General features: G+C 38.8%; 1 protein-coding gene across 1 annotated transcript in view; it reads right to left on the reverse strand.

Moving 5' to 3' along the window:
- Window positions 1–1,046: 1,046 nt before the first annotated feature.
- onecut2 (one cut homeobox 2) overlaps window positions 1,047–23,348 on the reverse strand; it is a 30,565-nt gene continuing 8,263 nt past the window's right edge. Inside the window, exon 2 of the mRNA XM_007578697.2 lies at window positions 1,047–2,603. Coding sequence (XP_007578759.1) covers window positions 2,314–2,603 — 290 coding nt within the window. The 3' untranslated portion in view covers window positions 1,047–2,313. The remainder of the gene's footprint in view (window positions 2,604–23,348) is intronic.

The following is a 23,348-nucleotide window of genomic DNA, read 5'->3' on the forward strand; positions in this document are numbered from 1 at the left end:
AACATTTGACATGTTTCAGCGTTAAAAGTGCTTTACAGAAAATTAAAATGTGAAATTTATCATCGGGTAGTTAGCTACAAACTACAAAAAGAAACGTGAAAAGGACTAAATGCCTCAGGTTTACCTTGTGCAGGGGAGGAGCGCTGCTGCCGGAGTCAACGGTGAATCTTTGGTTTGTTAGCTGATGAGGTTTCTGTTGTTCTTTAAACCGTTTTTTACTTTGAAAAACTGCATAGGCACACGTTAAAGACACTCTTCAACCGTGAGAGACACATTAATGTTCTGCCTTTTCGTTGGGCCGGAGAGAAGAACACCCGGTTCTGTTTCCTCCCTCCTTCCCGTGTGGTTTTACCCTTTCAGTCCCAAAGTCGCCTGATGCACCATCAGACACAACAAAAGCTACTTTGCTACTCCAGAGATGTCGTCCTTCTGTCGAACTTTCCTTCGTTTCCTCGTTCCTTGACATCGTCGCCACTCAGTTTTGTTTTTTTTTTCCTTTTGTTTTTTTGGTAATAATTCTCATCCAAGTTTTTTTTTTTCCCATTTGTTGGAACAGTTAGGTGCAGAAAAAGGTTTTCTTTGGTTTCGATTTGTTAATAAATAGAAAAAGTCTCAAGTGTCCATTTTTTTTTTATCTTAAAATGTTCTTAAAGCCTTTGGCTGCCTCTAACCAGGCCGAAATCTCCAGCCTGGATGTGGAAAGGAGCAGGGGCTGCTGACTGACGCCTTTGCTTTGGTTTGGTTTCATTTTTTGGTTTAATAGCTTGAGTGAAAGATGATTGATGAGGTGATGGATGGAAACGGGTTTTCTTCAGGTTGTTGGTATTTGGACCAATCTGCTGAATTCATGGCTGACGACCATTTAAATGAGTTAGTTGCAGCTTTGGGAGCCGTTTTCTGGTTTCCACTGACCCTCAGGAGGGACGGACTGGCCAGGCATCGTCTTTAGATTGTCCTCTTTAACTATTACAAAGGCCCTGATCTGCCTGGCCGGCCAGTCCTCCGTTGGGTCCAGGTGGTTTACCGTTCGTACTGGTTCTGTTTTATACTGGTTTTCTTTGTGATGGCAGTCAGAATCTTACAAAAATATCTCTAGTCTGCAGTTGGAAACCATTTCATAAGAGTCAGGTGTAAGTTAGATGACTCGGACAATCTTGTTTCACAAATTTCAGTTTTGCGTTAGCAAAATGGCTCCCCTTTAATATCACCAAGGACTGATCTACATTATGCAGTAAATTACAAGGGGAATTCTGCTGTGGTGGTTGGTGGAAGGAGCTGCCATCACTTCCCTGAACGATGCTGCGATCGGTGAAGCCGGGGTAAGCTAGCGTTAGCCTGTGGGTAACGGGGAACATTTAGGAAATGACTCTTTAAAGTTGTGTTTTACTTCAGAAACCATCTCTGGATGCATTTGAGGACTTCACGCCGTGTTTGTGACGCGCACCGAATGGACTTCAGCCACTGTTTAGAAAAGAAATGGCATCCTGAGTTTTCTAAGATGCGAAGCCCACTCGGGTCGGCCGTCGGCTCCGGGTCTATTGCAAAGAAAATGTGCTTCAAGATTGTGCTCACTCACATGTAGTTTATACCACCTAACCTAACGCGAAGGGTTCTGATGAAGCTGAACGTTGTTGGGTCGTCCGATGAATGTTTGTGCTTGCATATTTCGGCACCACCTTCTTTAAAGAGTCAAATCTTTGAACGCTGATTCTGAGGCGAAGAATTGTCGTTTAGGTGAAAACTATCGTCTATCTTTGGTTTGGTGGAAGTAAAAGCCCCTCAGAGCCAAACTGTCTATTGCTTGAACTGCTGAACTGAAACCCAACTCCTGATTGGACCTTTGAGGAGAACAGAAGAGTATTTCCACAGAAGACGTCCCAGAGCATCTCTCACATTCTGCAGTCATAAAGCTTTCCTTGGTTTCGTGTTTGGTTGTTTCCTAGCTTATATTGCATAATAGAAGACACACATTGTCTTCTAGTCTTTGGTTTTTGGGCTAGTGTGTCAGCCTAAAGGAGACATCAGCAGTGGACAGTTGAAGATTTAGAAGGTTTTTCCCCTCCAAAGTGAGGTTTTGTATGTTTTTGATGAGTTTACCCTCCAGCTTTCTTTATGTTTACGATAAATTTGCAGAAGGCGATTTGGCTACAAGTCGTGGCAGTGAGCAGCCCCTCTCTCTGTTTTACCCTCAAGGAAAGGAAAAAAAGAAAATCGTGTAAAAAGTTTAAGTTTCGCTTCAACCGGACGAAACCTTGACCCCTCCTGACCCCGGTTTGTCCCCGTATCTCCGTTTTTCCGGCTCCCCGTCTTCTATCATGCTTTGGTACAAGTGCTGGACGCCGAGGACTGGGCGCCGGGGCTGGCGCCGTCGTCTGTCCATTTGTCCAGGCTGCGGCGGCGGGCGTTCATGAAGAAGTTGCTGACTGTGGTGAGTTCGAGGCCCAGCTGCTGCGAGATGGTGAGCTGCATCTCTTTGGACGGCCGCTTGTTCTCCTTGAAGATGGCCAGCAGGGTGCGCCGCTGCAGGTCGGTGAAGACCAGCCGCGACTTCTTTGGTGTGTTGTTGCGATCCTTCCCCGTGTCCTGCTCCTTCCGCTTGCATGCTGGGAAACAAAACACCAGGGAGGGAATCAGGGTTTGGAGAAGAGGAAAATTAAAGTTACTGTTTGCTTTAAGAAATTAGGAATTTGATATTTTCTGGAATAAATTTTTGATAATCACTTTTTACAATTCTGTGATCACGTAAAAACAGATTCCTGCATGTTTGAAGAATAAAAATGTTTGAGTTTATGTTGCAAAATTTGCAACACAATTACAGAAATTACTGCAAAATTAACAAATTCTCACATTTTTACTTCAAATGTTTCACTAATGTGAATATTTATATTTATAAATGTATTAATATATATTATTTTATCATTTGTAATACGTTAGTTTGAAAATTTCAATTAATTCAGAAATTTTCTACAAAAATTATGCACATTTATGAGATTCAAAAGTTGAAAATTTGCAAGAAAATCTCAAAAATTTCCTAAAAACTGGGAAATATCTGATTTTTAAAACTCAAAAGTGTTTGACTTTTGAAACTTAGAAATGTTCTTATGCTTTCTAGAACGTTTCTGAGATTAATCTCAAAATTTCTGAGTCTTCTGACAGAAATTTTTCCTCTTTTTTTATTCAAAATTCACCATGGAGGTAATTGATTTCATTTAGTTGAAGAGCTGCAGGTTGTAGCTCCTGTTTTAAAATAACACTAACATGTAGAGTTTTGCAGTAAACAGCAGAAAAATCTCGTTTTGAGCAGAGAAGAGCTGATAAAAGTGGCATTAACGCCTCGTGGCGTCTGGGTGGGAGGAGACCAGGAGGTCTGGGTGCGTTTGATTTGATTACCTCCCTGAATTAAGTATGCACGAGTCGGAGCCCGGCTGATCAATACGAATCCGGTTAAGGACTCGGTAACAGAACTGTTATGTAAGGGGAAGCTACCCTCGCTGTAAACACACACACACACACACACACACACACACACACACACACCCCGCTGCGCTGCTCTCTGTCAGTTCATCAAATCTGCATCACCTCTGTCGGTTTTGTTTGCCGTTTGGAAGAGGATCCTGTTTTTCTTAGCTGAGGTGAACGAAGGGCATTTAAAGCTGTCAGTTCCTGACAGAAGCAGACAGGTGGCGCTGTTGGTCTCTGGATATAAATTAATCTGTGTTTGGAAGACAAATAATGTGAATTTAGTTCTTGAACCATAATCCCCAGTAGGAATCTGTTAATGTTCACCAGCTTTCCCTCCTATGAATCTGTTTCCTTATAATGTGTAACGTTTTATTTGCCTCTTTACTCCCTGATCAATGTATTTGCTCTCCTATAAATATCCCAGGATTCCTTCCTCAGCCCGGTTCGTTTGATTCAGCTCGTTCGCCCTTCATTTCGCCGTTGAAATGAGCGTCAGGAACATCGTGTACTTCAGTCCAGAAAGCTGTTTGCTTGGTTTTTTTGATTCGGAGTTTAAACGCGACACAATCCTGGACTTTAAACGTAGCAGGACAGCTGGACGGATCCGAGGAAAACGACCCAGCAGTTTCCACCAGACAGAAACACAAACCAAAATTTAAACATCAGTCGCTGGACAAACATGGTTTAAACCCCCAAAACAGATTAAAAAACTGCAGTTTCAGCATCTTAATCTGTATTTAAAGTAATGAATTGTTCCTAAAATCCACTTCAGTTAACTGTAATAACCCGTAAACATCAATATTTTAAGGATTTCAAGGATGTTTTCACTGGTAGACGTGACCAAAATTGAAACATTTGTTACATTTTCAGTTTTCTGTCACTGTCAAACCAACCAAACCCTTTGAGCAGCCTGTTCCCCTCCTGGCCTGTGGGGGCGCTGCAGAAAGAACCACTGAAGGAAACGACACAAAAACCTCTGAAGAAGATGCTGAGCGCAACTTCCTTCTAAATGAAATGTAAAGAAAATGGAGCAGGGTCGGATTTTAGCAGCTGAAGGATTTTCCTTTTCTTTGGTAAAAAACCACAAAACGTTTTTTCTGCTAGTATTTCGCAAATTGGAATTATGAAAATAATGGAAACACGTCAAATTTGGGGAAAAGCAACAACACGTTTTTCCCTAAAAATTAGGATAGGGTGATTCTTCAGCTGCAGTGAAATTTGTATATTTCACAAACATCATGAGTCATGATCAACAACTGAATGTTACTACTGGAGGAAATGACAAAGACAACGACAGGAAGTGGTAGGAGGATTTTGGCACGGCGTGTTTTTATAACGATGCATAGCAACAAATCTTGCTAGATGATAAATTGTCCCAGAAGTTGTAGTGATAAACTATAATATTGTTGTTTTGAGACCATTTTCAAGTAATATAATGCAAGAACACAATAATTCTAAGGAACATTTAACACTGGAACTGGAAGACATTTTAAATATACAAAATAAATAAACCAAATAACAACAAGGAAAATTAATTATGGTGTCTCTGTAAACAAAACTGTCCTAGTTGAGACAAAAGCTTCAGACTGAAAACGTTTTGGTAGAAAGAGAGAAAAGTAAAAAACAATAAATCCTGCAAATGGAAATTATGGAGCTTATTTTAATTTCACATGTGATAAATTGATCACTTGCAACAGGCCTACAGATTGCATTAAACTTATCTACATGCGGTTTTATTTCTTATTTAAGTGCAATTGTTAATTTCTTTTTCGTAATCAGGAGCGATGGAAATCAGACCAGAGGTGAAGCCAACGATCCGATCGGCTTTTCGCTCTCAGTCCGGGTCACAGTGAGGATCAAACACACAATTATATTATTCAGGAAGGTTTACCGCTCTGAGGTGGGGTGGTTATTCTTTAGAGGTAAGGGCCGGATCCATGGGATCGATACGCAGGTTCCTCTGCCTTTCATCAGCGAGCCGCTAACGGCGTCTCTGACTGCACAGCAGGAAACACCAACTCAACACTTTCTGCTGTTTTCTCTGCGCTGCTTCGTCACATGGAGGTTTTCTGTCTCCTATTAGAGACAATAAACCTTAAAAAGGATGAAAAGATGAGAAATACGTCCTCAGATACGACGGGTGTCCAACAGAGTTTATTTACATAAATCTGTCCTCTAATCATGCTTTTAAATAGCTAATTTAACAGATGAAGCACCAAATATACCTTTAGCATTAATAGCATTAGCACTGAAGCTAACGTTTTGTTTGCAAATCCCAGCCAACAGCTTTTCAAGTAGCATTGTGGCTGATGCTTCAGCTTCCCAAGATGCATTTCCTTTGAATATTTTAGATATTTTCCACAAAAACATTTCAAATGGACAGAATTTATGACAAAAATTTGGATTTACGTTCCACAGAAAATTCTATGAAAAGATGAATCAGGAATACGCGAGGCTCCACTGTACAACCACTAAAACGACAAATATAGCTTAATCTGCATTAAGTCACTAGCATTGAAGCTAACATTTTGTTTACAAACAGCAGCTAACAGCCACATTGTGGCGAAATGCTTCCCAACATGCATTTCCTTTGAATATTTTAGATATCCTCTGTGGAAAAAATGTGCCAAAAATCTGGATTCACGTTCCACAGAAAAATCTCCAAGACGAATCCGAAGTTTCATCTTACAATGAGAAACTTTCTGAAACCCATCTCACTAAGTCAGGAAACTCTGGTTACGAGATACAAAACACGTTTTGTGAAAACATTAAATTTCTCGATAGTCGTTCAACAACAAGAAACTTTATTGTTTTAACAAATTTAGCATCTTGTTGCAGCAGATACGAAACCGTTTCGTTTCTGTTTCATGAAACAAACGAGAAACTTTCTTCGTTTGAGCCACATCAGCTGAACTGATTCCATTTCCCATCATCCATCCACTTCCTGCTTCACAAAACAAAACACGGTTTTAGAAATCAAAACATTATTTTATCGTTTTACTGCCAAAAACCACGAGGAGTGATGGAGGAATTCATCACACCGTTAGGGGTCGTCACATTAAAACTCACTGCATCATCATCATCATCATCATCACCATCACCATCATCATCACCATCATCATCATCATCATCATCATCATCATCACCATCATCATCACCATCATCATCATCACCATCATCACCATCATCATCATCATGATCACCACCATCATCATCATCATGATCACCATCATCACCATCATCATCATCATCATCATCATCATGATCACCACCATCATCATCATCATCATCATCATGATCACCATCATCATCATCATCATGATCACCACCATCATCATCATCATCATCATCACCATCATCATCATCATCACCATCATCATCATCATCATCATCATCATCACCATCATCATCATCATCATCACCATCATCATCATCACCATCATCATCATCATCGCCATCATCACCATCATCATCATCATCATCGTTGTCATCATCACCATCACCACCACCATCATCATCACCATCATCATCATCACCATCATCATCATCATCGCCATCATCACCATCATCACCATCACCATCATCATCATCATCGTTGTCATCATCACCATCACCATCATCATCATCATCATCATCATCATCGTTGTCATCATCACCATCACCATCATCATCATCGTTGTCATCATCACCATCATCATCACCATCATCATCACCATCATCATCACCATCATCATCATCACCATCACCATCATCATCATCACCATCATCATCATCACCATCATCATCATCACCATCATCATCATCACCATCGTCGTCATCACTTTCCCGTTTCTGGCAGTAAAGCTGCTGAGTCTCAGTTAAATCATCAAAGTTTCTTTCATCAGTTCAGTTTCTCACGTCTCTGTGCTTCGATCACTGCGATCCAAAGGTCACCCTTTAATACAAAGTTGACATTATTCAAAATGTCTTTGTTATGACAACTTGACATTAACCAATAAATCATTACTGATATAAATTTGTTATAAAAGTATTACTGATTGCACTTTAAAAATTAGGTAACTTTGTTATTAAAGGAAAAGTTTAAACAGTAATGATTTCCTGGTTAATGTTTTACTGCCAAAAACCACAAGGAGTGATGGAGGAATTCATCACACCGTTAGGGGTCGTCACATTAAAACTCACTGCATCATCATCATCACCATCATCACCATCACCACCATCATCACCATCATCATCATCATCACCACCATCATCATCACCACCATCATCATCATCACCACCATCATCACCATCACCACCATCATCATCATCATCACCACCATCATCGCCATCATCGCCATCATCACCACCATCACCATCACCATCATCATCACCACCATCATCATCACCACCATCATCATCATCACCACCATCATCACCATCACCATCATCACCACCATCATCATTATCATCATCACCATCATCACCATCATCACCATCATCATCACCATCACCATCATCATCACCACCATCATCATCATCATCACCACCATCACCATCATCACCATCACCATCACCATCATCATTATCATCATCATCATCATCACCACCATCATCATCATCATCGCCATCATCACCACCATCACCATCACCATCATCACCATCATCACCACCATCACCATCATCATCACCATCATCATTATCATCATCATCATCATCATCACCACCATCATCATCATCATCGCCATTATCACCACCATCATCATCATCATCGCCATTATCACCACCATCATCACCATCACCACCATCATCATCATCACCACCATCATCATCATCACCACCATCATCACCATCACCATCATCATCATCATCATCATCACCATCATCACCATCACCACCATCATCATCACCATCATCATCATCATCATCACCACCATCATCGCCATCATCGCCATCATCACCACCATCACCATCACCATCATCATCATCATCACTTTCCCGTTTCTGCAGGAAAGCTGCTGAGTCTCAGTTAAATCATCAAAGTTTCTTTCATCAGTTCAGTTTCTCACGTCTCTGTGCTTCGATCACTGCGATCCAAAGGTCACCAAAGGTCAAGTCCTGCAATCTGCTCCTCTGTTCTACTTTAAAAGCCTTTTTGCTCTTCACATGAATGAAGCTGTTTGGTCTGAAGAGCCGCCGCTCTCAGCCGCTCTTCCCTGGATGAGCCAGACGATTGGACCGTCAACAGAAACACCAAGAACGACGTTTTATCGACGGAGAAATGGAAGAACGTGAGAAAACGTTCCAACACTTTTTATCTTCTCCTGATTGAACTTTAGGACTTTTGAACTGGAAATACTGATTTGGGCCATGACGGATAGAAGAAGGCCTAGTCCAAACATAGATATATGAAAACTAAAACATTTTAAGGTGCTTTGGCTTTTCATCCACACAAAAACTCAGCTTAATATAAAAACTGATTATTTATAAAAACTCAGAACAAAGTGGGGACTGGAGGAAACTTTGGAGATTGTGTGCCAATATTTCCACATAATTGATTTTACATGATTCCCAATCAACATCATCTTGTGTTTTAACAGTTTTATAATCTAATACGCTATTTAAAAGTAGCTCAACATACAAATGAACATCCTGGTGCCGTGGTTCCTAACAGGAAGTGGTGATTGTTCTGAAGCACTCTGATTGGCTGACAGGTTTCAGCTTTGAAATGTAAATTAACCATGTTTCCATCTGCTGGTGTGGAACGAGTCAACCAGGCTCCACAGCGCCCCCTAGCATCATTACAACCACCTGTAGAATTTGGTAAAGGAAGTCACCATTCAAACCTGCTAAATTAATTTTTATCTAATTTTCTCAACAGTTCAGAATAAACGGTAAACTGTACGGTTAAACATGGCGTCCCTCAGGGTTTTCTGTTTGGCCCACTTTTTTTTCTTTCTTAAACTTTTTCTCTTTGATCAGTAAAAATAAGACAATCATTTCTAAATCTGCAACGTCATTGATAGTATATATTGTTAAACATTTTTAAATTCTTATAATTATACTGTTTCTGCTAAGTTCCAGTATTTTCCAGTGAAAAATAACCAATCGCCAAAACAAAAACGATTTGATTTGTTTTGACAGCTTCATGTTTGACAACAAGCACAGATTCTGCATCAATCGGCCATTTTGGATGTCAGTATTAACATTAAGCCAAAATATAATCATGCCCTGTCCCTGTTCTCTCTGTGTAAACCCTGTATGCTGCATTTCAGTGTTATAGGTCGTGTTACAGGAGTTAAGTTCATTATTAAAAGTTGAAACAGGAAGTGAGTGAGTCAGTGAGCCTTGGTTTCATCTTACAGCTGGAGGGAGAGGAACTCGGTGGAGTCATTACAGACTGTTTTTATCCTCACCACAAAGATGGATTACAGCTTCTACACGACAGCCTCCGTCTCCACCGACGGCTGCAGATGGACAACAACTCACAGCCGGAGATGCTCAGAAAACTGAAACAACTGAACCTGAAAAAACTGATCGCTCTGTCCAACAACACTGCATCTAATGTGGTTTTTATTCCATTCATGTCAGTTTTTGTCAACAACTATAAAACCAGACTGATGAAGAATCAAAAAAATGATCCAGAGATGAAATCCAAACATTTAGTTTAAGTTGCGAGGAAAGAAATGAGATGAGAAAAAGAATAAAGTCGAATAATACGAGAACAAAGTCCTAATATTATTGCTTTAATCTTGTACCACTTTATTTTTGGAATACATTTTTATTTTTTCTTTAGCTTTTCCCTAACACTCCATTGTAGGATTTTTCTTAAAGCTCATTCTAGTTGGCTCTCCAGTAGCAGTCAGTCTTGCACCAAATCTAAAGAAGCCTCTGACTGAAGACTATCATGACATGCTAGCAGCTCCACGTTCAGGCAGCAGAATAACATGTCCTGGACAACAACACCATCAGCTCTGCTAATCCACCTCCTTTGCTTTAGCCACTCCTCCTTAAATCTCACCCAGCTTTTGTCGGCCATCTTGTTACGCCTGGCATAAAGCTAACCACCTGTTATCATTAGAAATAAGGGGAGAAATACTTTTTCCTGGACTTCCAGTCTGCCTTGTTAGTTTTTCCTTTTGATTTAAATCTGTCTCCATTTTCCCAGCATCTCTCCTTCCTCCTCCATCATCTTCATCATCGTCTCCTCCTACCTTCAACGTTCCCAGCGTCTCTCCTCTTCTTCCCTCTGTGTCTTTATTGCACCATTACCACTTAAGCCCTGGTATCCATTACACAGAGGGCACATAAGTGCAGGGTAAGTAATAAAGTCGCCCTTCAAACGTACACTCCACTGCTTGGCGCCGCCGCTTTGGACGCCGCGGCTCTCCGTTTGGGTCCGGTCGTTAATCAGCTCGTTAATGTCGGCGACTTTTTCACGACCGCTGGCCGTCGCTTCATTCCGACGTCTGCCCTCTCTGCAATTTACCCGAAAGACCAAGATTTAATGCACAAGTTTGAGTTTGATTGGAGATTTTCTCCCAGGCGTATCAGGGTCAAAAATATTCATACACCCCAACTGAAACGTTGCCCACAGCATGACACTGCCACCACCGCGGTCTGTGGGAGCCATTTACAAGCAACTGGAGACTGAGAGGATATCGCTTCGGGGTGGGGATGTACCGTTGGACATTTGGGCCAATGTCGATATCCAAATGGTTTATTTTGTTGGTGGAATACCGAAAACATTTTACTGAAGTCAGAGTAAAAAAGTATCTGGTAAAAAGTCGACTCGAGTACTGAGTAACTGATCAGATTATCAATCATTCAATATTTAAAAATTACATCATCATTATAAAGTTTTAAGGATGAAAATGACAATAATTCATACAAGTAGCAAAAGAAAAAATGTCCAAATCAGAATCTGCAGGTTTGTGTCTGAGTTTGGTGACATGTTGGTTTTTCACTCAGTGGGAGAAAATCCAGACATTTTACTCAAGTATGAGGAGAAATACTTCATAATAAAAGTACTCAAAGTACAGCGTAGTAAAAATACTTAAAAACAAAGTTACTCAAGTAAATGTAACTGGTCACGACCCAGTTCTGCCAATAATCAATATTTACTAGAGACGAACCGATCCGATATCGATGTCTGGGAATCTGTAGCATCAAACGATTGATGGAGAAACGGGACAAACATGAAGTCGTCTGACCAAAACGACCAGAACGTTTGGAGTCCAGAAACATGGGGGTCCAACAGAACACTGATCAGAAACACACATCAGAACCGGTTCTGGATCGGAGGAAGCAGGATTTCAGGTTCTGGAAGAACCATCCAACAGATCTATCTTTCAGGAGCATTGAGAGATAATTTTCTAAATCCTGATGATCAATCAAGGCTGCGTTCATCATGTCTGGATGATCAAGTCTCTTTTTTCTTTTTGCTATGACGTACGGAGGCACCGACTGAACAACTTCCTTCATTTTGGCCCATATTTGCGTATGAAACCGAACATATGTTCCTCCACAAAGTTAGACTTTTCAGACTAAAATCGGCTTTGGGTCGGCTCAAACTGCAGGTCTTGATGCTGAATTACAATTTATTTATTTATTTTTTTGCTAAAATCCTGACATCCTTAACTTTGGTAAATCAGCGAACGGCTGATTTTTACATGTGAAGCTGATTTTTTGGCACCAAAGAATCAGATTTTAGATAAACGTAAACAACGTCAACCTGTCACTTGATTTTTGTTTGAAGGCATTTGAATTGATAAAGTCTTTATAAATATGGTTTTAGATTAAATGAATTGACAGCTTTCCCTAAATGAACATTAAACGTCTCTTTCTGGCCCAAAGCTTTGAGTCGTGACTGAAACCCTCCATCCTGACAGACGCAGCGAAGGGCAGCAGCGCGTCGGCCTGGCGAACACATGGATGCTCATATCTCTGCACTCAGACACACACCAATATTAGCACTTAGCAATCAGCACCGTATTACCCCGTGTGTGTGTGTGCGTGTGTGTGTGTGTGTGCGTGTGGTGTGTGTGTGTGGTGTGTGTGTGTGTGTGTGTGGTCGTACTTAATGCACCACCATGCTTTCCTCCTCCTGATTTGAGAAGATAACCGGAAATGGAGCAACAAACTGAAGCCACTTTGTTTCTGGTTCTCTCTGGTCCAGCGTCCGGTTGATTCTCCTTCAGCTAACAGGAGTCGTGTTTGAGAATCAGCAGAATCAGAGTCCAATAAAAACAATAATTAGGTTTAAATGTTCCAAATTTGCCAGTTCTTCCTCGTGTCACTGCAGAAACGCGTCCTGCTGCTTCATGAATACGAAACTTTAATTCTGTTTCCTCCTGATTTTAGAATGCTAATCCGCTAACGGGGAAGACCTTTTGTTTTATTAGCGCTTTTGCTAACATTGTGAACATTTTGTGCACTCAGAAATTTATATTTCTGGATGTAAATTGTAATGTCAAAATTAAATTGTTGTTCAAGGGTTGTAGTCTTTCAATGCAGATATAATTTGAATTGCATTTGGCGTTTTAACATAAGTTTCTGCTAAAATAACATGTTGGTATAGCACATTAGCATTAGCCTCCACTAAATACCATGTTGGTATAGCACATTAGCATTAGCCTCCACTAAATACCATGTTGGTATAGCACATTAGCATTAGCCTCCACTAAATACCATGTTGGTATAGCACATTAGCATTAGCCTCCACTAAATAACATGTTGGTATAGCACATTAGCATTAGCAACAATGTGACTGGCAACTCAGCGGTTCCACAGCATGATGCTTCCCCTACCATGCTTAAATACATTCTTAGCTTAGAAAGTTTAATTTTGACTCCTTCAAACTTCTTGTCACTGTAGCAAAGTCAAACTCAATATTTCAGGTTTTATGATCAGTTTCTGAGACTTTTTGAACACAAAATACTGAGATAATTTAGGAAAGCCTCAAATAAAATGAATGAATTCATATATTTCCAGCTGATGTTACAGAGGAACAAAGAGTGTGTGTAATCTCTGAATGCATGTGTGTGTGTGTGTGTGTGTGTGTGTGTGTGTGTGTGTGTTGGGGACCTTTGTCCGGTGATGTCACTACAGACTGTGTGGACATAAAGATCATACACTGATAAACCATCTCTGCCCACAGACACACACACACACACACACACACACGCGCTCAGTAATGTATCTCAGCTTGTTTACCAGGACAAACGCGTTGACCAATCACAGCCACTCGAGGCTCAGTGATGTCATCGAGCCGATGAGGAAATGGCCTCAGAGGAGGTTTGATGTCATCCGCCTCCCTCGTTTCTGTCCTCCATGTTTTTCTGTTTTCTCTCCTCAGCTCAGTTCCTCGGCTTAGCAAACATTTAGACTGGAATAAAAACCTGATTATTGTTTTATTACTAAAATGTAACTAAATTTGAGTTTAAAAACAACTAATAAATTCAGTTAATGGAGACATTCTATTTAGATCTCAATAATTTTTGTTTTGTTCAATTTTTATTGTGATTTAATTTAATAATAACAGCAAAAGTTACAATTACTGCGTGTTTTATTTGGGTAATTATGGCAAACCACCAGAGCGGCATCCCAAAAAAGGGGCGGCATTGTTCCTTTTTTAAAAAATAAACAAGTTATCCACAAGATGTGCTACAAACAAGGTTTCTGTTGCTATTTTGTGAGCTGACTACATAAGGAGTGTGTGAACAGCTGAAGCGTTTTAGAATAAACAGATTTGCTTTTTGATGATGTCAGAATAAACACCTTCTTCTTCCAGTCTGGAGCCAAACTACATTCAAAATTTAAAAAATATTCAGTTTGCAACATTTTAAACTCAGATTGTTGTTACAATTTTATGTGAAAGTGATGATTTTCTGTTTATAGATAATGAAAACATAACATTAAAAATTTTAATATTACGTCAGACTAAATGAAAAAAATATTTTATTGGTTGGAGAAGAAGAAAATTATAATTTTCTGCTAATGAAAATATACAATTAAAAATTAGAAAACTGCATGAAAAAAACTCTTTTTTTTCTCCCAACAGAAATATGGGCTTAATGAAAAGTAGGTTTAATGCCTGGCTAAAAGGTATTTTTAAAATTAACTGTTTTAATGTTTTCCTTCATCTGAAAAAGGAAGATGGCCGCCGAGGAAAAATCCTGCAGAAACGTTCATCTGGGCTGGAAAAGCAAACATCTGTGTGGAGGTTCAGGGAAAACATTCAGTAACTTTTAACCTGCTGACTGTTGACAGTGAGGATAACGCTCTGTTTGGACACGCCACACACACACACACACACACACACACACACACACACACACACACACACACACACACACACACACACACACACACACACACACGAAGCCTGACTAATAGCTGATGAGTTAACGGGTTTGTTTCTTATCAGCGGCGGTTTTTGGAAACCAGAAGCCGTCGACTCTCTGGGCGTTCTGCTCCGTCAGAAAACACGGTCCAGGATCAATAAGTCGTATCGTAACGTGATTGATCCGAAGGAGCTCGTTGGGCTATAAACGGACATCCTGGCAAACCGCTCACCGCCGTGTTTGTCTCCCAACGATCCGTGGAAGCTGATCCGAGTCGATCGGGTTTCCTGCTTCCCCCCGCGACACGAAGCCGGGCAGAAAACACAAAATAAAGGATCATACTGGTCATATTTTCTGTTTCCTACACTCTGAATTTAATTAACACAGATTTAGGGCTGAAAGGACTCATTGAATTAATTGTGATTAATCAAATTAATCGAGATTAATCGGATATTTAAATAATCGTCAGCTAATTCAGTCATCAATTAATCATGAACGGTTGTAAATGGACCCAAAAAAAAGTAAAACAACACATTCGGAGAAGTAATTAAGCCTAAAACTGCACAAAATATACATCAATTTTGCATTTAAGATGAAAATAAACGTTTTTGTCTGTAATATTGCAGTAATCATCATCTAATATAGTAATCAATTAATCGTTAAGTGTCTGCACAGACCCAAACAAACACAGTTTCTGAAAATAAAACAACACATTCAGAGCAGTAATTAAGCCAAAACTGCACTAAAAACATACAGATTTAACATTTAAGATGAAAAACTTTCTCCCAAACCAGATGAGTTCTGACTAAAAACCAAATTCTCCGTATTTATTAGCATCTGTGGCGTTTTTTCCTCCAACTCGATCCCTCTCCTGCTAAACCTGTCTCCATTAAAGGCTGTAATATCTACAATTGGATCTCATCCATCCAATATGAAACGTAACCCAATAACAGACAGATTCGGCCTAATGAATCTGGTTATGTGGAGCAATCAAATCGAGGAGGATTCCCTTCAAACCCATCCGCCTGATACGCATCAAAATGGCTGCTTTTTAATGCTTTTACTGACAAATCTGGAGGAGGTGAGCAACAGAGGAGCCACCATCTGACCTCTGGAAACTGATTTTCTGTCTCTGGATATTTGGGTTTTACTTTTCCAGATAAAATCTGGTAGAACCTCTGATATTATTGTTTAATATCACTGCCGATTTATTCGCATTCTGGCATGAGCTCCAGAATCGAGGACAATAAGAGGTGCAGGTGAATCCTGGAGGAGTTTGATTCCAGTTATTTAGGTGTCCGAGCATGCTCAGTAGCACAGACGCCTGCTAAACGAAACCATGAAGGAGAAATCCCTCATATCAGCTACAAAGCACGGTGGTAGAGGAGTGATTCCTGAAGAAATCTAAAGGTACGGCAGACCATTTTATCATAAAATCTGCTTCGTTTAATTGTAATTATATTCCAGATATCTAAAAATGAGCTAGCCTGAATGATAATTTAAAGGTGACCTCTTACTCTTCCTTGATCAGGTCTAATATCTATAAAATAAAATAAAAAACATGCATACAATTATATAATTGTACATCTTTGAAAAGCAAAAGTGGAGCCTTCTACACAACCAACAAGAAAGCAGCAAATGATTTCTGGATTATAAGTCAACAGCAAAACACTCATCTTTTCCAGCAGCCATTGTACAGCGCATACAGCGGTAAACCCAGCTAACCAAATATGCTGGAGCTCAGGTTAGGTTGCTAGGTAACGGGCGGAACTCTGCTGGGGTTGCTAGGTAACAGGTTGAGGGGCAGTGCCTGCTGATCTGTGACGTTACATTTGGGAGGTTTTTAAAACGGCTCATTTTCCAGACACCAATTTTTGTTTTATTTTTGTGGTTTTTTGAAGCAGTAGAAACCCGAATGAAAGAACTAAAACATGCAAAGTGTTAAATTTGCATAGCAGCTTATTTTATACATGATTAAAAATACATTAAAATGCAAACAAAAGAATGAAATGTGTTAACATTTTCTTGCCTAAAATGTAAAAACAGCAAACATTTATGGATTTGTAGCAAAGCATTTCATCAGGAGCTGAAAATCACACCACACTGATCTGCTGGTTTCTTGTATTAACCAGTTATTAATTAAATAGCTAAAGGTGACTGGAGATTTATTTACAGATTTTGAACCAGTTGAAGCTAAAACTGCCACTTGAGTTCTGGATAAAACAGACAAAAGTTTTTTATGTCTTAAATGTAAAATGTACATATTTTTTGTACAGTTTTATATTAATTATTCTCTGAATATGTTGTTCTGGTAAATTGTCTTTTTAAGTCAACTTACTCCAGTTTAATTCTTTAATCAGTTACAAAATTAGTTGATGATTATTTAAATAATAGATTATTCACAATTAATCGCTTCAGCCCTAATTTACCTGCGTTAATATTTGATGTTTCAAGGTGAAGTTTGACTTTTGACCCTTTAAAACTCTGTTTGTTGTTCTTGAATCATTTTATTAGTAAAAAAGCAGATAGAAGATTAAAAGCATTTTATAATTTAAGACGAGTCAATGTCAGCTATAAATGCATATGAGGATAAATTATGTATATTTTATGAACTTAACCAGATGAATGTGTGCTATAGGAAACATTGGAACAATAAAGTTGCATTAATTTATGAGAGAAAGAACTTTAAGATGCAATAAAAGCTGCAGAGTGGATCCTTCCTTCCATGATGCGTTCAAGTGCAGCTCGTCTCTCTGTTTTTTTTACTTTTGTTGTCGTCCATCACCCCCTCCCCCCGCCCCCCCCTGCTCTTCCAGGAACCGGTCTGGATCAGGTTCCTGCAGATCAATGGAGATCTGGGTCCGCACCGTTTACGTTATCGTTGCCAGTATTAATGCTCTTTTAATCTGCTCGGGATTACAGCCATCGATCCACGTCATCTATCTGCCCCGACTGCTGCCTCACACACACACACACACACACACACACACACACACACACACACACACACACACCCCCACACACACACACACACTTCAGGGAAAGCGCCGTGTGAACGGAGAGCAAGAAGGACGACAAACACGTACGTTTCTGTTCGATATCGAAATCTGACCGTAAACGACTTCATCGATTCCAGAGATGAATCAGAACATTTACATGAAACATGAAACACTCAGGAACATAAACACACCGAGACCAGAGAAAATAAAATCACTCATATCTGTAGGTTTACTCCAGTACGCGCTCTAATTAAATGATTAAATTAAATAACAATACAAATATGCAATATGTAAAAAAAGACATTTAAAAACTAACTCTAAAGTCAAATATTTTAAATAAAATATCATAAATAAATAAAAAATAAGAAGATAAAATAAGTAATTTAAAATTATTAAATCAAATCGACTTAAAAGAATAATTTTAAAAAATAGTAAAAAATTAAAAAATATAGTTTTAAAATTAAAAAATATGAAGTTTAGGAAAAATAAAAATCTAAATGCTTCAACATTTCATCCTTGGGGAGAAACTTGTGCTGCCAGCTGTCAAACAGGATGAAAATATATTTATATATACTTTATATATTAAAGTATAGGCTCTTTAAGTATTTAAACATTAAATATTAAATACATAAAAACAAAAAGGAAAAAATATCCTTGTGTATTTAAAATATTAACAGGATGAAATTAGTAAAAAATAATTATAAACAAGGAGTTTCTTGCTTTATTTCTGTCAAAATGTGATAAAATAATCTCATTAGTGTTTTATCAAACTTGACGTCGTAAACGGTGGAAACATTTGAAGTGTTTTGTGTTGGACTGTGATCTGCTGCTGCCTCAACCTTCATCACTTCATCATTTCAGCTGAACTGTGACACCAAAGAGGCAAAGGAAACAAAACGGAGACGGACGGCCAGATAGATGAAGGTCAGGAGGAAAAAAACTATAAATAAATAAAAGTGCTTTTTCTAACAGGATGAGTCTGTGGTAGAAACCTGGGTTTGCATTAAAGGCTGACCTGAAACAAAGCTGGGAATATCTGGGAGGTTTAATCAAAGTAAAATCACTAATTAAAATTAACACAGATCATTAAATCACATCCAAACAAACAGAAATATTTTATGTTAAACATATTTTATCTTTTACCTAAAACATTCTAAGAATGATACTATAATAATCCTATAATTTTTTGTCTTTTTTTGCCTTAATATTTAATTTTTCTATCAACACACCATGTATTTAACAGAGTTTGTGTTATTGTTCCACATCTGTCACTATTTTAGGTCTTTGTCTACAAAATGGTTGGAGAAAACTGAAAAAATACATCAAACATGAGGAATGTTGCCTCTCTTTTAGTTGTAACGTAATCTACAATGTTAATGAAATCAGCCAAAAACAAACAAACAAAAAAACAATCTTTAGAGATTATATCGGGATTTTGCTGACAGGAGAGAAAACTCCGTCATGTTTGGAGCTCCGTAGCTCAGTCGTACTGTTCAGTTCAAAGTTTAAACGTCTGTCAGAAAGTTGGACTTTACTCAGCTGAACTGGTTCTTTGATCACTTTAACAGTTTTCACTCAATCTCAGTTTAAATTTGATGGTTTTAAAACGGATCATATAATCTGAACCTGATGATGTCACTAAAGTCTGTGAAAATATTCTGAAATGTTTGATTGAAGCTGCCTTCATGGCTGCAGCTTTACCTCCACATGGATGTGTTACACATCGAACTGAAGGTATTTCTGTCTACTTTCAGCCGGAGCGTCTCTCACTGCTGTAGGACCAAACCAAACCCTCCCAGAAAGCAAACGAGGCTCTAATTCAGTCTCATTAAAGATCAACTCACATTTTTCTTCTAAAACTAAAACTTGAGCCTGTTTGTGCTGTTAGATCTCACAAACAAAACATTACAGACACATAAAATGAACCAGGATCTTCTGAAACTCACAGTTTAAGAACATTTATGATACATTAGCATTTGTATAAAACTATAAACTGTGTTAATTTGTGTTTCTGTTTCCTCTCCTTCATAAAACTGCTGATGTTTCCAGAAAATTCTTAAATCGCCATAGCAACCAGCGGCTTGTCATAGTTAACCCTTTAACTGCATTTAGTGTCAAATATGTCCCGCTGACACTGAATCTATTTATTTCAGCTTCCAAATATACTTTTATTTTCTTAATCTCTTAGATAAAAAAAATCTGGAATAATTTAAGGTTATGTGCAAACAGAAAAATCAGCGACTCTGAATTAAACACCGTTTAATTTCCTTTGGGATCATTACAGTACTTTTCAATTGACTCAAACAGAAAACTGTGAATAGGCCACTTTGAATGAAACATTTACGTACAAAGGATTTTTTTTAAATCTTAAATGGAAAATACAAATATTTTGGCTTAATTTCTACACTGTGTTTTTCTTTCAGCAATTGGCTTTTTTCTTGCGTCTGTATACTCAAGCTAGCGATAAATTTATTAGCTGACAGTCATTTCAGTAATCAATTAATCACGATTAATCGGATTAATCGTTTCAGCCCAAATACGAATGTTTGTCTGATTATCTGAATATTTAACAGAAGAAACCTGATCAGCAGCCGACAGAAACAATGCAGAGGGAAATATCTGAGCAACATGAAAACAGATGCAGCAGATTCAGATTTTATCTGGAAAACATTTTACATCTTTCCAACACAAAGCCGTGTGTCTCCTCTCCCCTCCGTGACTTTAGAGTCCGGGTGTCACGTTTGATTTGACCGGCCTAATAAAGCTGCGACAGAACCATTTTCTCATCTGAGCCCGGCCGCTCTCGGCTCGCCAACAGCTCCGCCGCTGCGCCCTAATTGATGTGGACAGTCAGAAAGGAAAATCACTGCAGCGCTGCTCTCTCTGGCCGTGTGGAGCGACAAAACATTTTAAACTGTTTATCATGAAATGTAAACACAATATGAGCCTGAAACTGAGGACTATCCACATCTGCACCTGATAACAACATGACGTTCACCTGACTCTTTGCTGCTTTCAGTGCATTTTTCAGATGCATTTAAATGAAATAATTTGCATTTGTAACACCAGATAACTCTTCAAGATACGTGAATCAAGCTAAAATGCTAAATAATAGTTCTACAGTCAATCTCAGCGAATTAGAGACGCTCCAGAGGCAGACATGCCAAAAAAGAAACATTGCAGAACTGATACCAAAACATTAGCAGGTTATTTCAGTAGTTTAGTTTCAGTCGTTATGGTTTTGATCCTGAGGTGTAAAAATGAAATGTTTTCCCTCTGAGCAGTGAGAGACTAAACCAGTCACTGCCCAGCAGAAACACCGTTCAGTTCAAACAGCAGGAAGTTGGACTTTACCCGACGAACCGCCATTTTCATCCATCAGTTTACAATTTTTCATTTTTGATTTCAGTTTTATCTTGTTCTGCTTAATGAGTGATGATGTCACAGTCTAGATTCATTCAGAAACTTTCTGAACTAAACTGGTTTCACACCCAGCAGGTTCATCTCCACATGTACAGTTCATAGATAAAAACACAGATATTTCTGTCTACTGTCACCCAGTGCGTCTCCCTCTGCTGTGGGATTCACCGTTTCCTGTCAGATTCCAGAGAAAACACGTCCTAATTATTCCTGTTGTATTTTCTTCCTATCAGGAAGTAGAGGGTTTCTTTAACCACATAAAACACATCAGACACATCAACATGTGTCTCACGGTTCCAGGTTTTCTTTAGTGCAGCTCAGAGTTTCTCCTGTTTGATTGAAAACTTTTAAATTCTTGTTTTTCTGCCTGGCAGAAGAAGCGGGTCAGAAAAGGCGGGAATCGCCATGGCAACTAGCAACACAGTGCAGCAGTTTTTACTTTCTCACGCTGATCTACTGTCCCAGCAAAGCTAGCAAGAGGAAAAAGATGTTTGATTGAATGAATATTTAAAATAATAACAGTGAAAACGTAAAATTTTGGCTTACTATCAGAATTTCGTGCAACGTTACAATAAATGTTTAAAATTTAACTACAGTGAAGAGCTGCACCTCGAGATCTTTCCCCAAATGCTAAATCAAGCGAGGCGCTGACTTCAGCAGCGCGGTTCTGACTGGGCTGGCGTCACTTCAGGATGTTTGTCCCAAAGTTGGACCCAAACTTGGTCACGTCTCTCGGTCAGCCTCCAGCGCTGCTATCGACAGGCTGAGGCAGAGATAACTGAATCTGTCAAATCTTCTCACTCGGACACAAACAAACATCACGAGTCTCCTGAAACCCACTATCTGGGATCGATGGCGGCCGGCGCATATGCAGGAGGTCAGGAGAGAAACCCTGAAAATGGACGCAGCCTCTCCTGGTACCTGCTGGTAATCGGTTTCATAAAGCCGGGTCCGGCTCATTAATAATGCACCGGCTCTGCAGCTACAGGATGCATAAAATGGAAAAGATCTCGGTTCCGTCTTTCAGATTTGCTGCACAATTTCACCCTAAGTGGATTTTAAATCTCCTTCTGGTCTGCATTAGAAAGGTCATGTTTACGTCTGCAGCCATCCGTCCTGCAGGATGTTCCATGAAAACATGAACACTGATGAGCGAACCGACACGAGACGCTCAGTAGCTTCCATTTGCACCAAAACTGGACGATAAAAACCTTCAGGCTCAATAAACCTTTTCTGAAGGACAGTTTTGTTCAGAGTCGTCATAATTCAGTTTATCTGTTTTTTCACTTTTTTATTTTGGATGTTTAAAAGGTTTCAATGTTTCTTAGAATTTAAGGTTTATTCATCTTTCAGAAAAATGTTTTTGCATGTTAGTTGAAAACAACGATATTATCATTTGTCACAATAATTACTGGAACAATTTATCATTCAGAAAAAGTCACTGTGACCAGGATCTTTATTTATTGGATGCAAATCTTTCCAAATCTGGCAATTTGGTTCCGATTTTTAGTATCACGATTTGATTTAATTCTGCCTGTTTTTTTTCCTTAAATAATGAAAAAATCAGTTATTAAAAATGTAATGAAGCCGACTGAAATCAATTTTTGAGCATTTTGAATCGATTCAAAATGATTTTAATTCTTTATAGACTCCATATTTTTCTGCATCTCTAATCAGAAACATAATGAGATTTTTGTCTCCAAGTTTGTGTGCAAAAAATAAGGAATGTGACTTTGGTTTCAGGTTCTCACAGCATTAAGACATAAATATAAATATATAAATTAGTAGTGGGACTTAATTAAAATTTTTAGTATTTTAATTGCAGAGTCTGTAATTAATTGCCAAAATAAGCAACATTTTCATTTTAAAAACCCCAAATAAATAGACATAAAAGCTCAACAATCATTCTTGGAGATTCTTTAGAAATGTAGACTGTGGACGATAGCATTAGCATTAGCATTAGCATCTGTGCTGCTACTTCACTGAGATGCTGTTTTAGGCTTGAATAGCTTTACTTATAGGCTTACTCACATTTATGAGCCGATTTTCTGCAATCTGTGCCCCTTTCTGACACCTTATGAGGTCAAAGTTTATTAAAATTCACAGCTTTTTCTGGGACATTAATATTTTAATATTATAAGTG

The sequence above is a fragment of the Poecilia formosa genome, unplaced genomic scaffold, assembly GCF_000485575.1.
Source record: "Poecilia formosa unplaced genomic scaffold, Poecilia_formosa-5.1.2 Scaffold489, whole genome shotgun sequence".
Classification (NCBI taxonomy): domain Eukaryota; kingdom Metazoa; phylum Chordata; class Actinopteri; order Cyprinodontiformes; family Poeciliidae; genus Poecilia; species Poecilia formosa.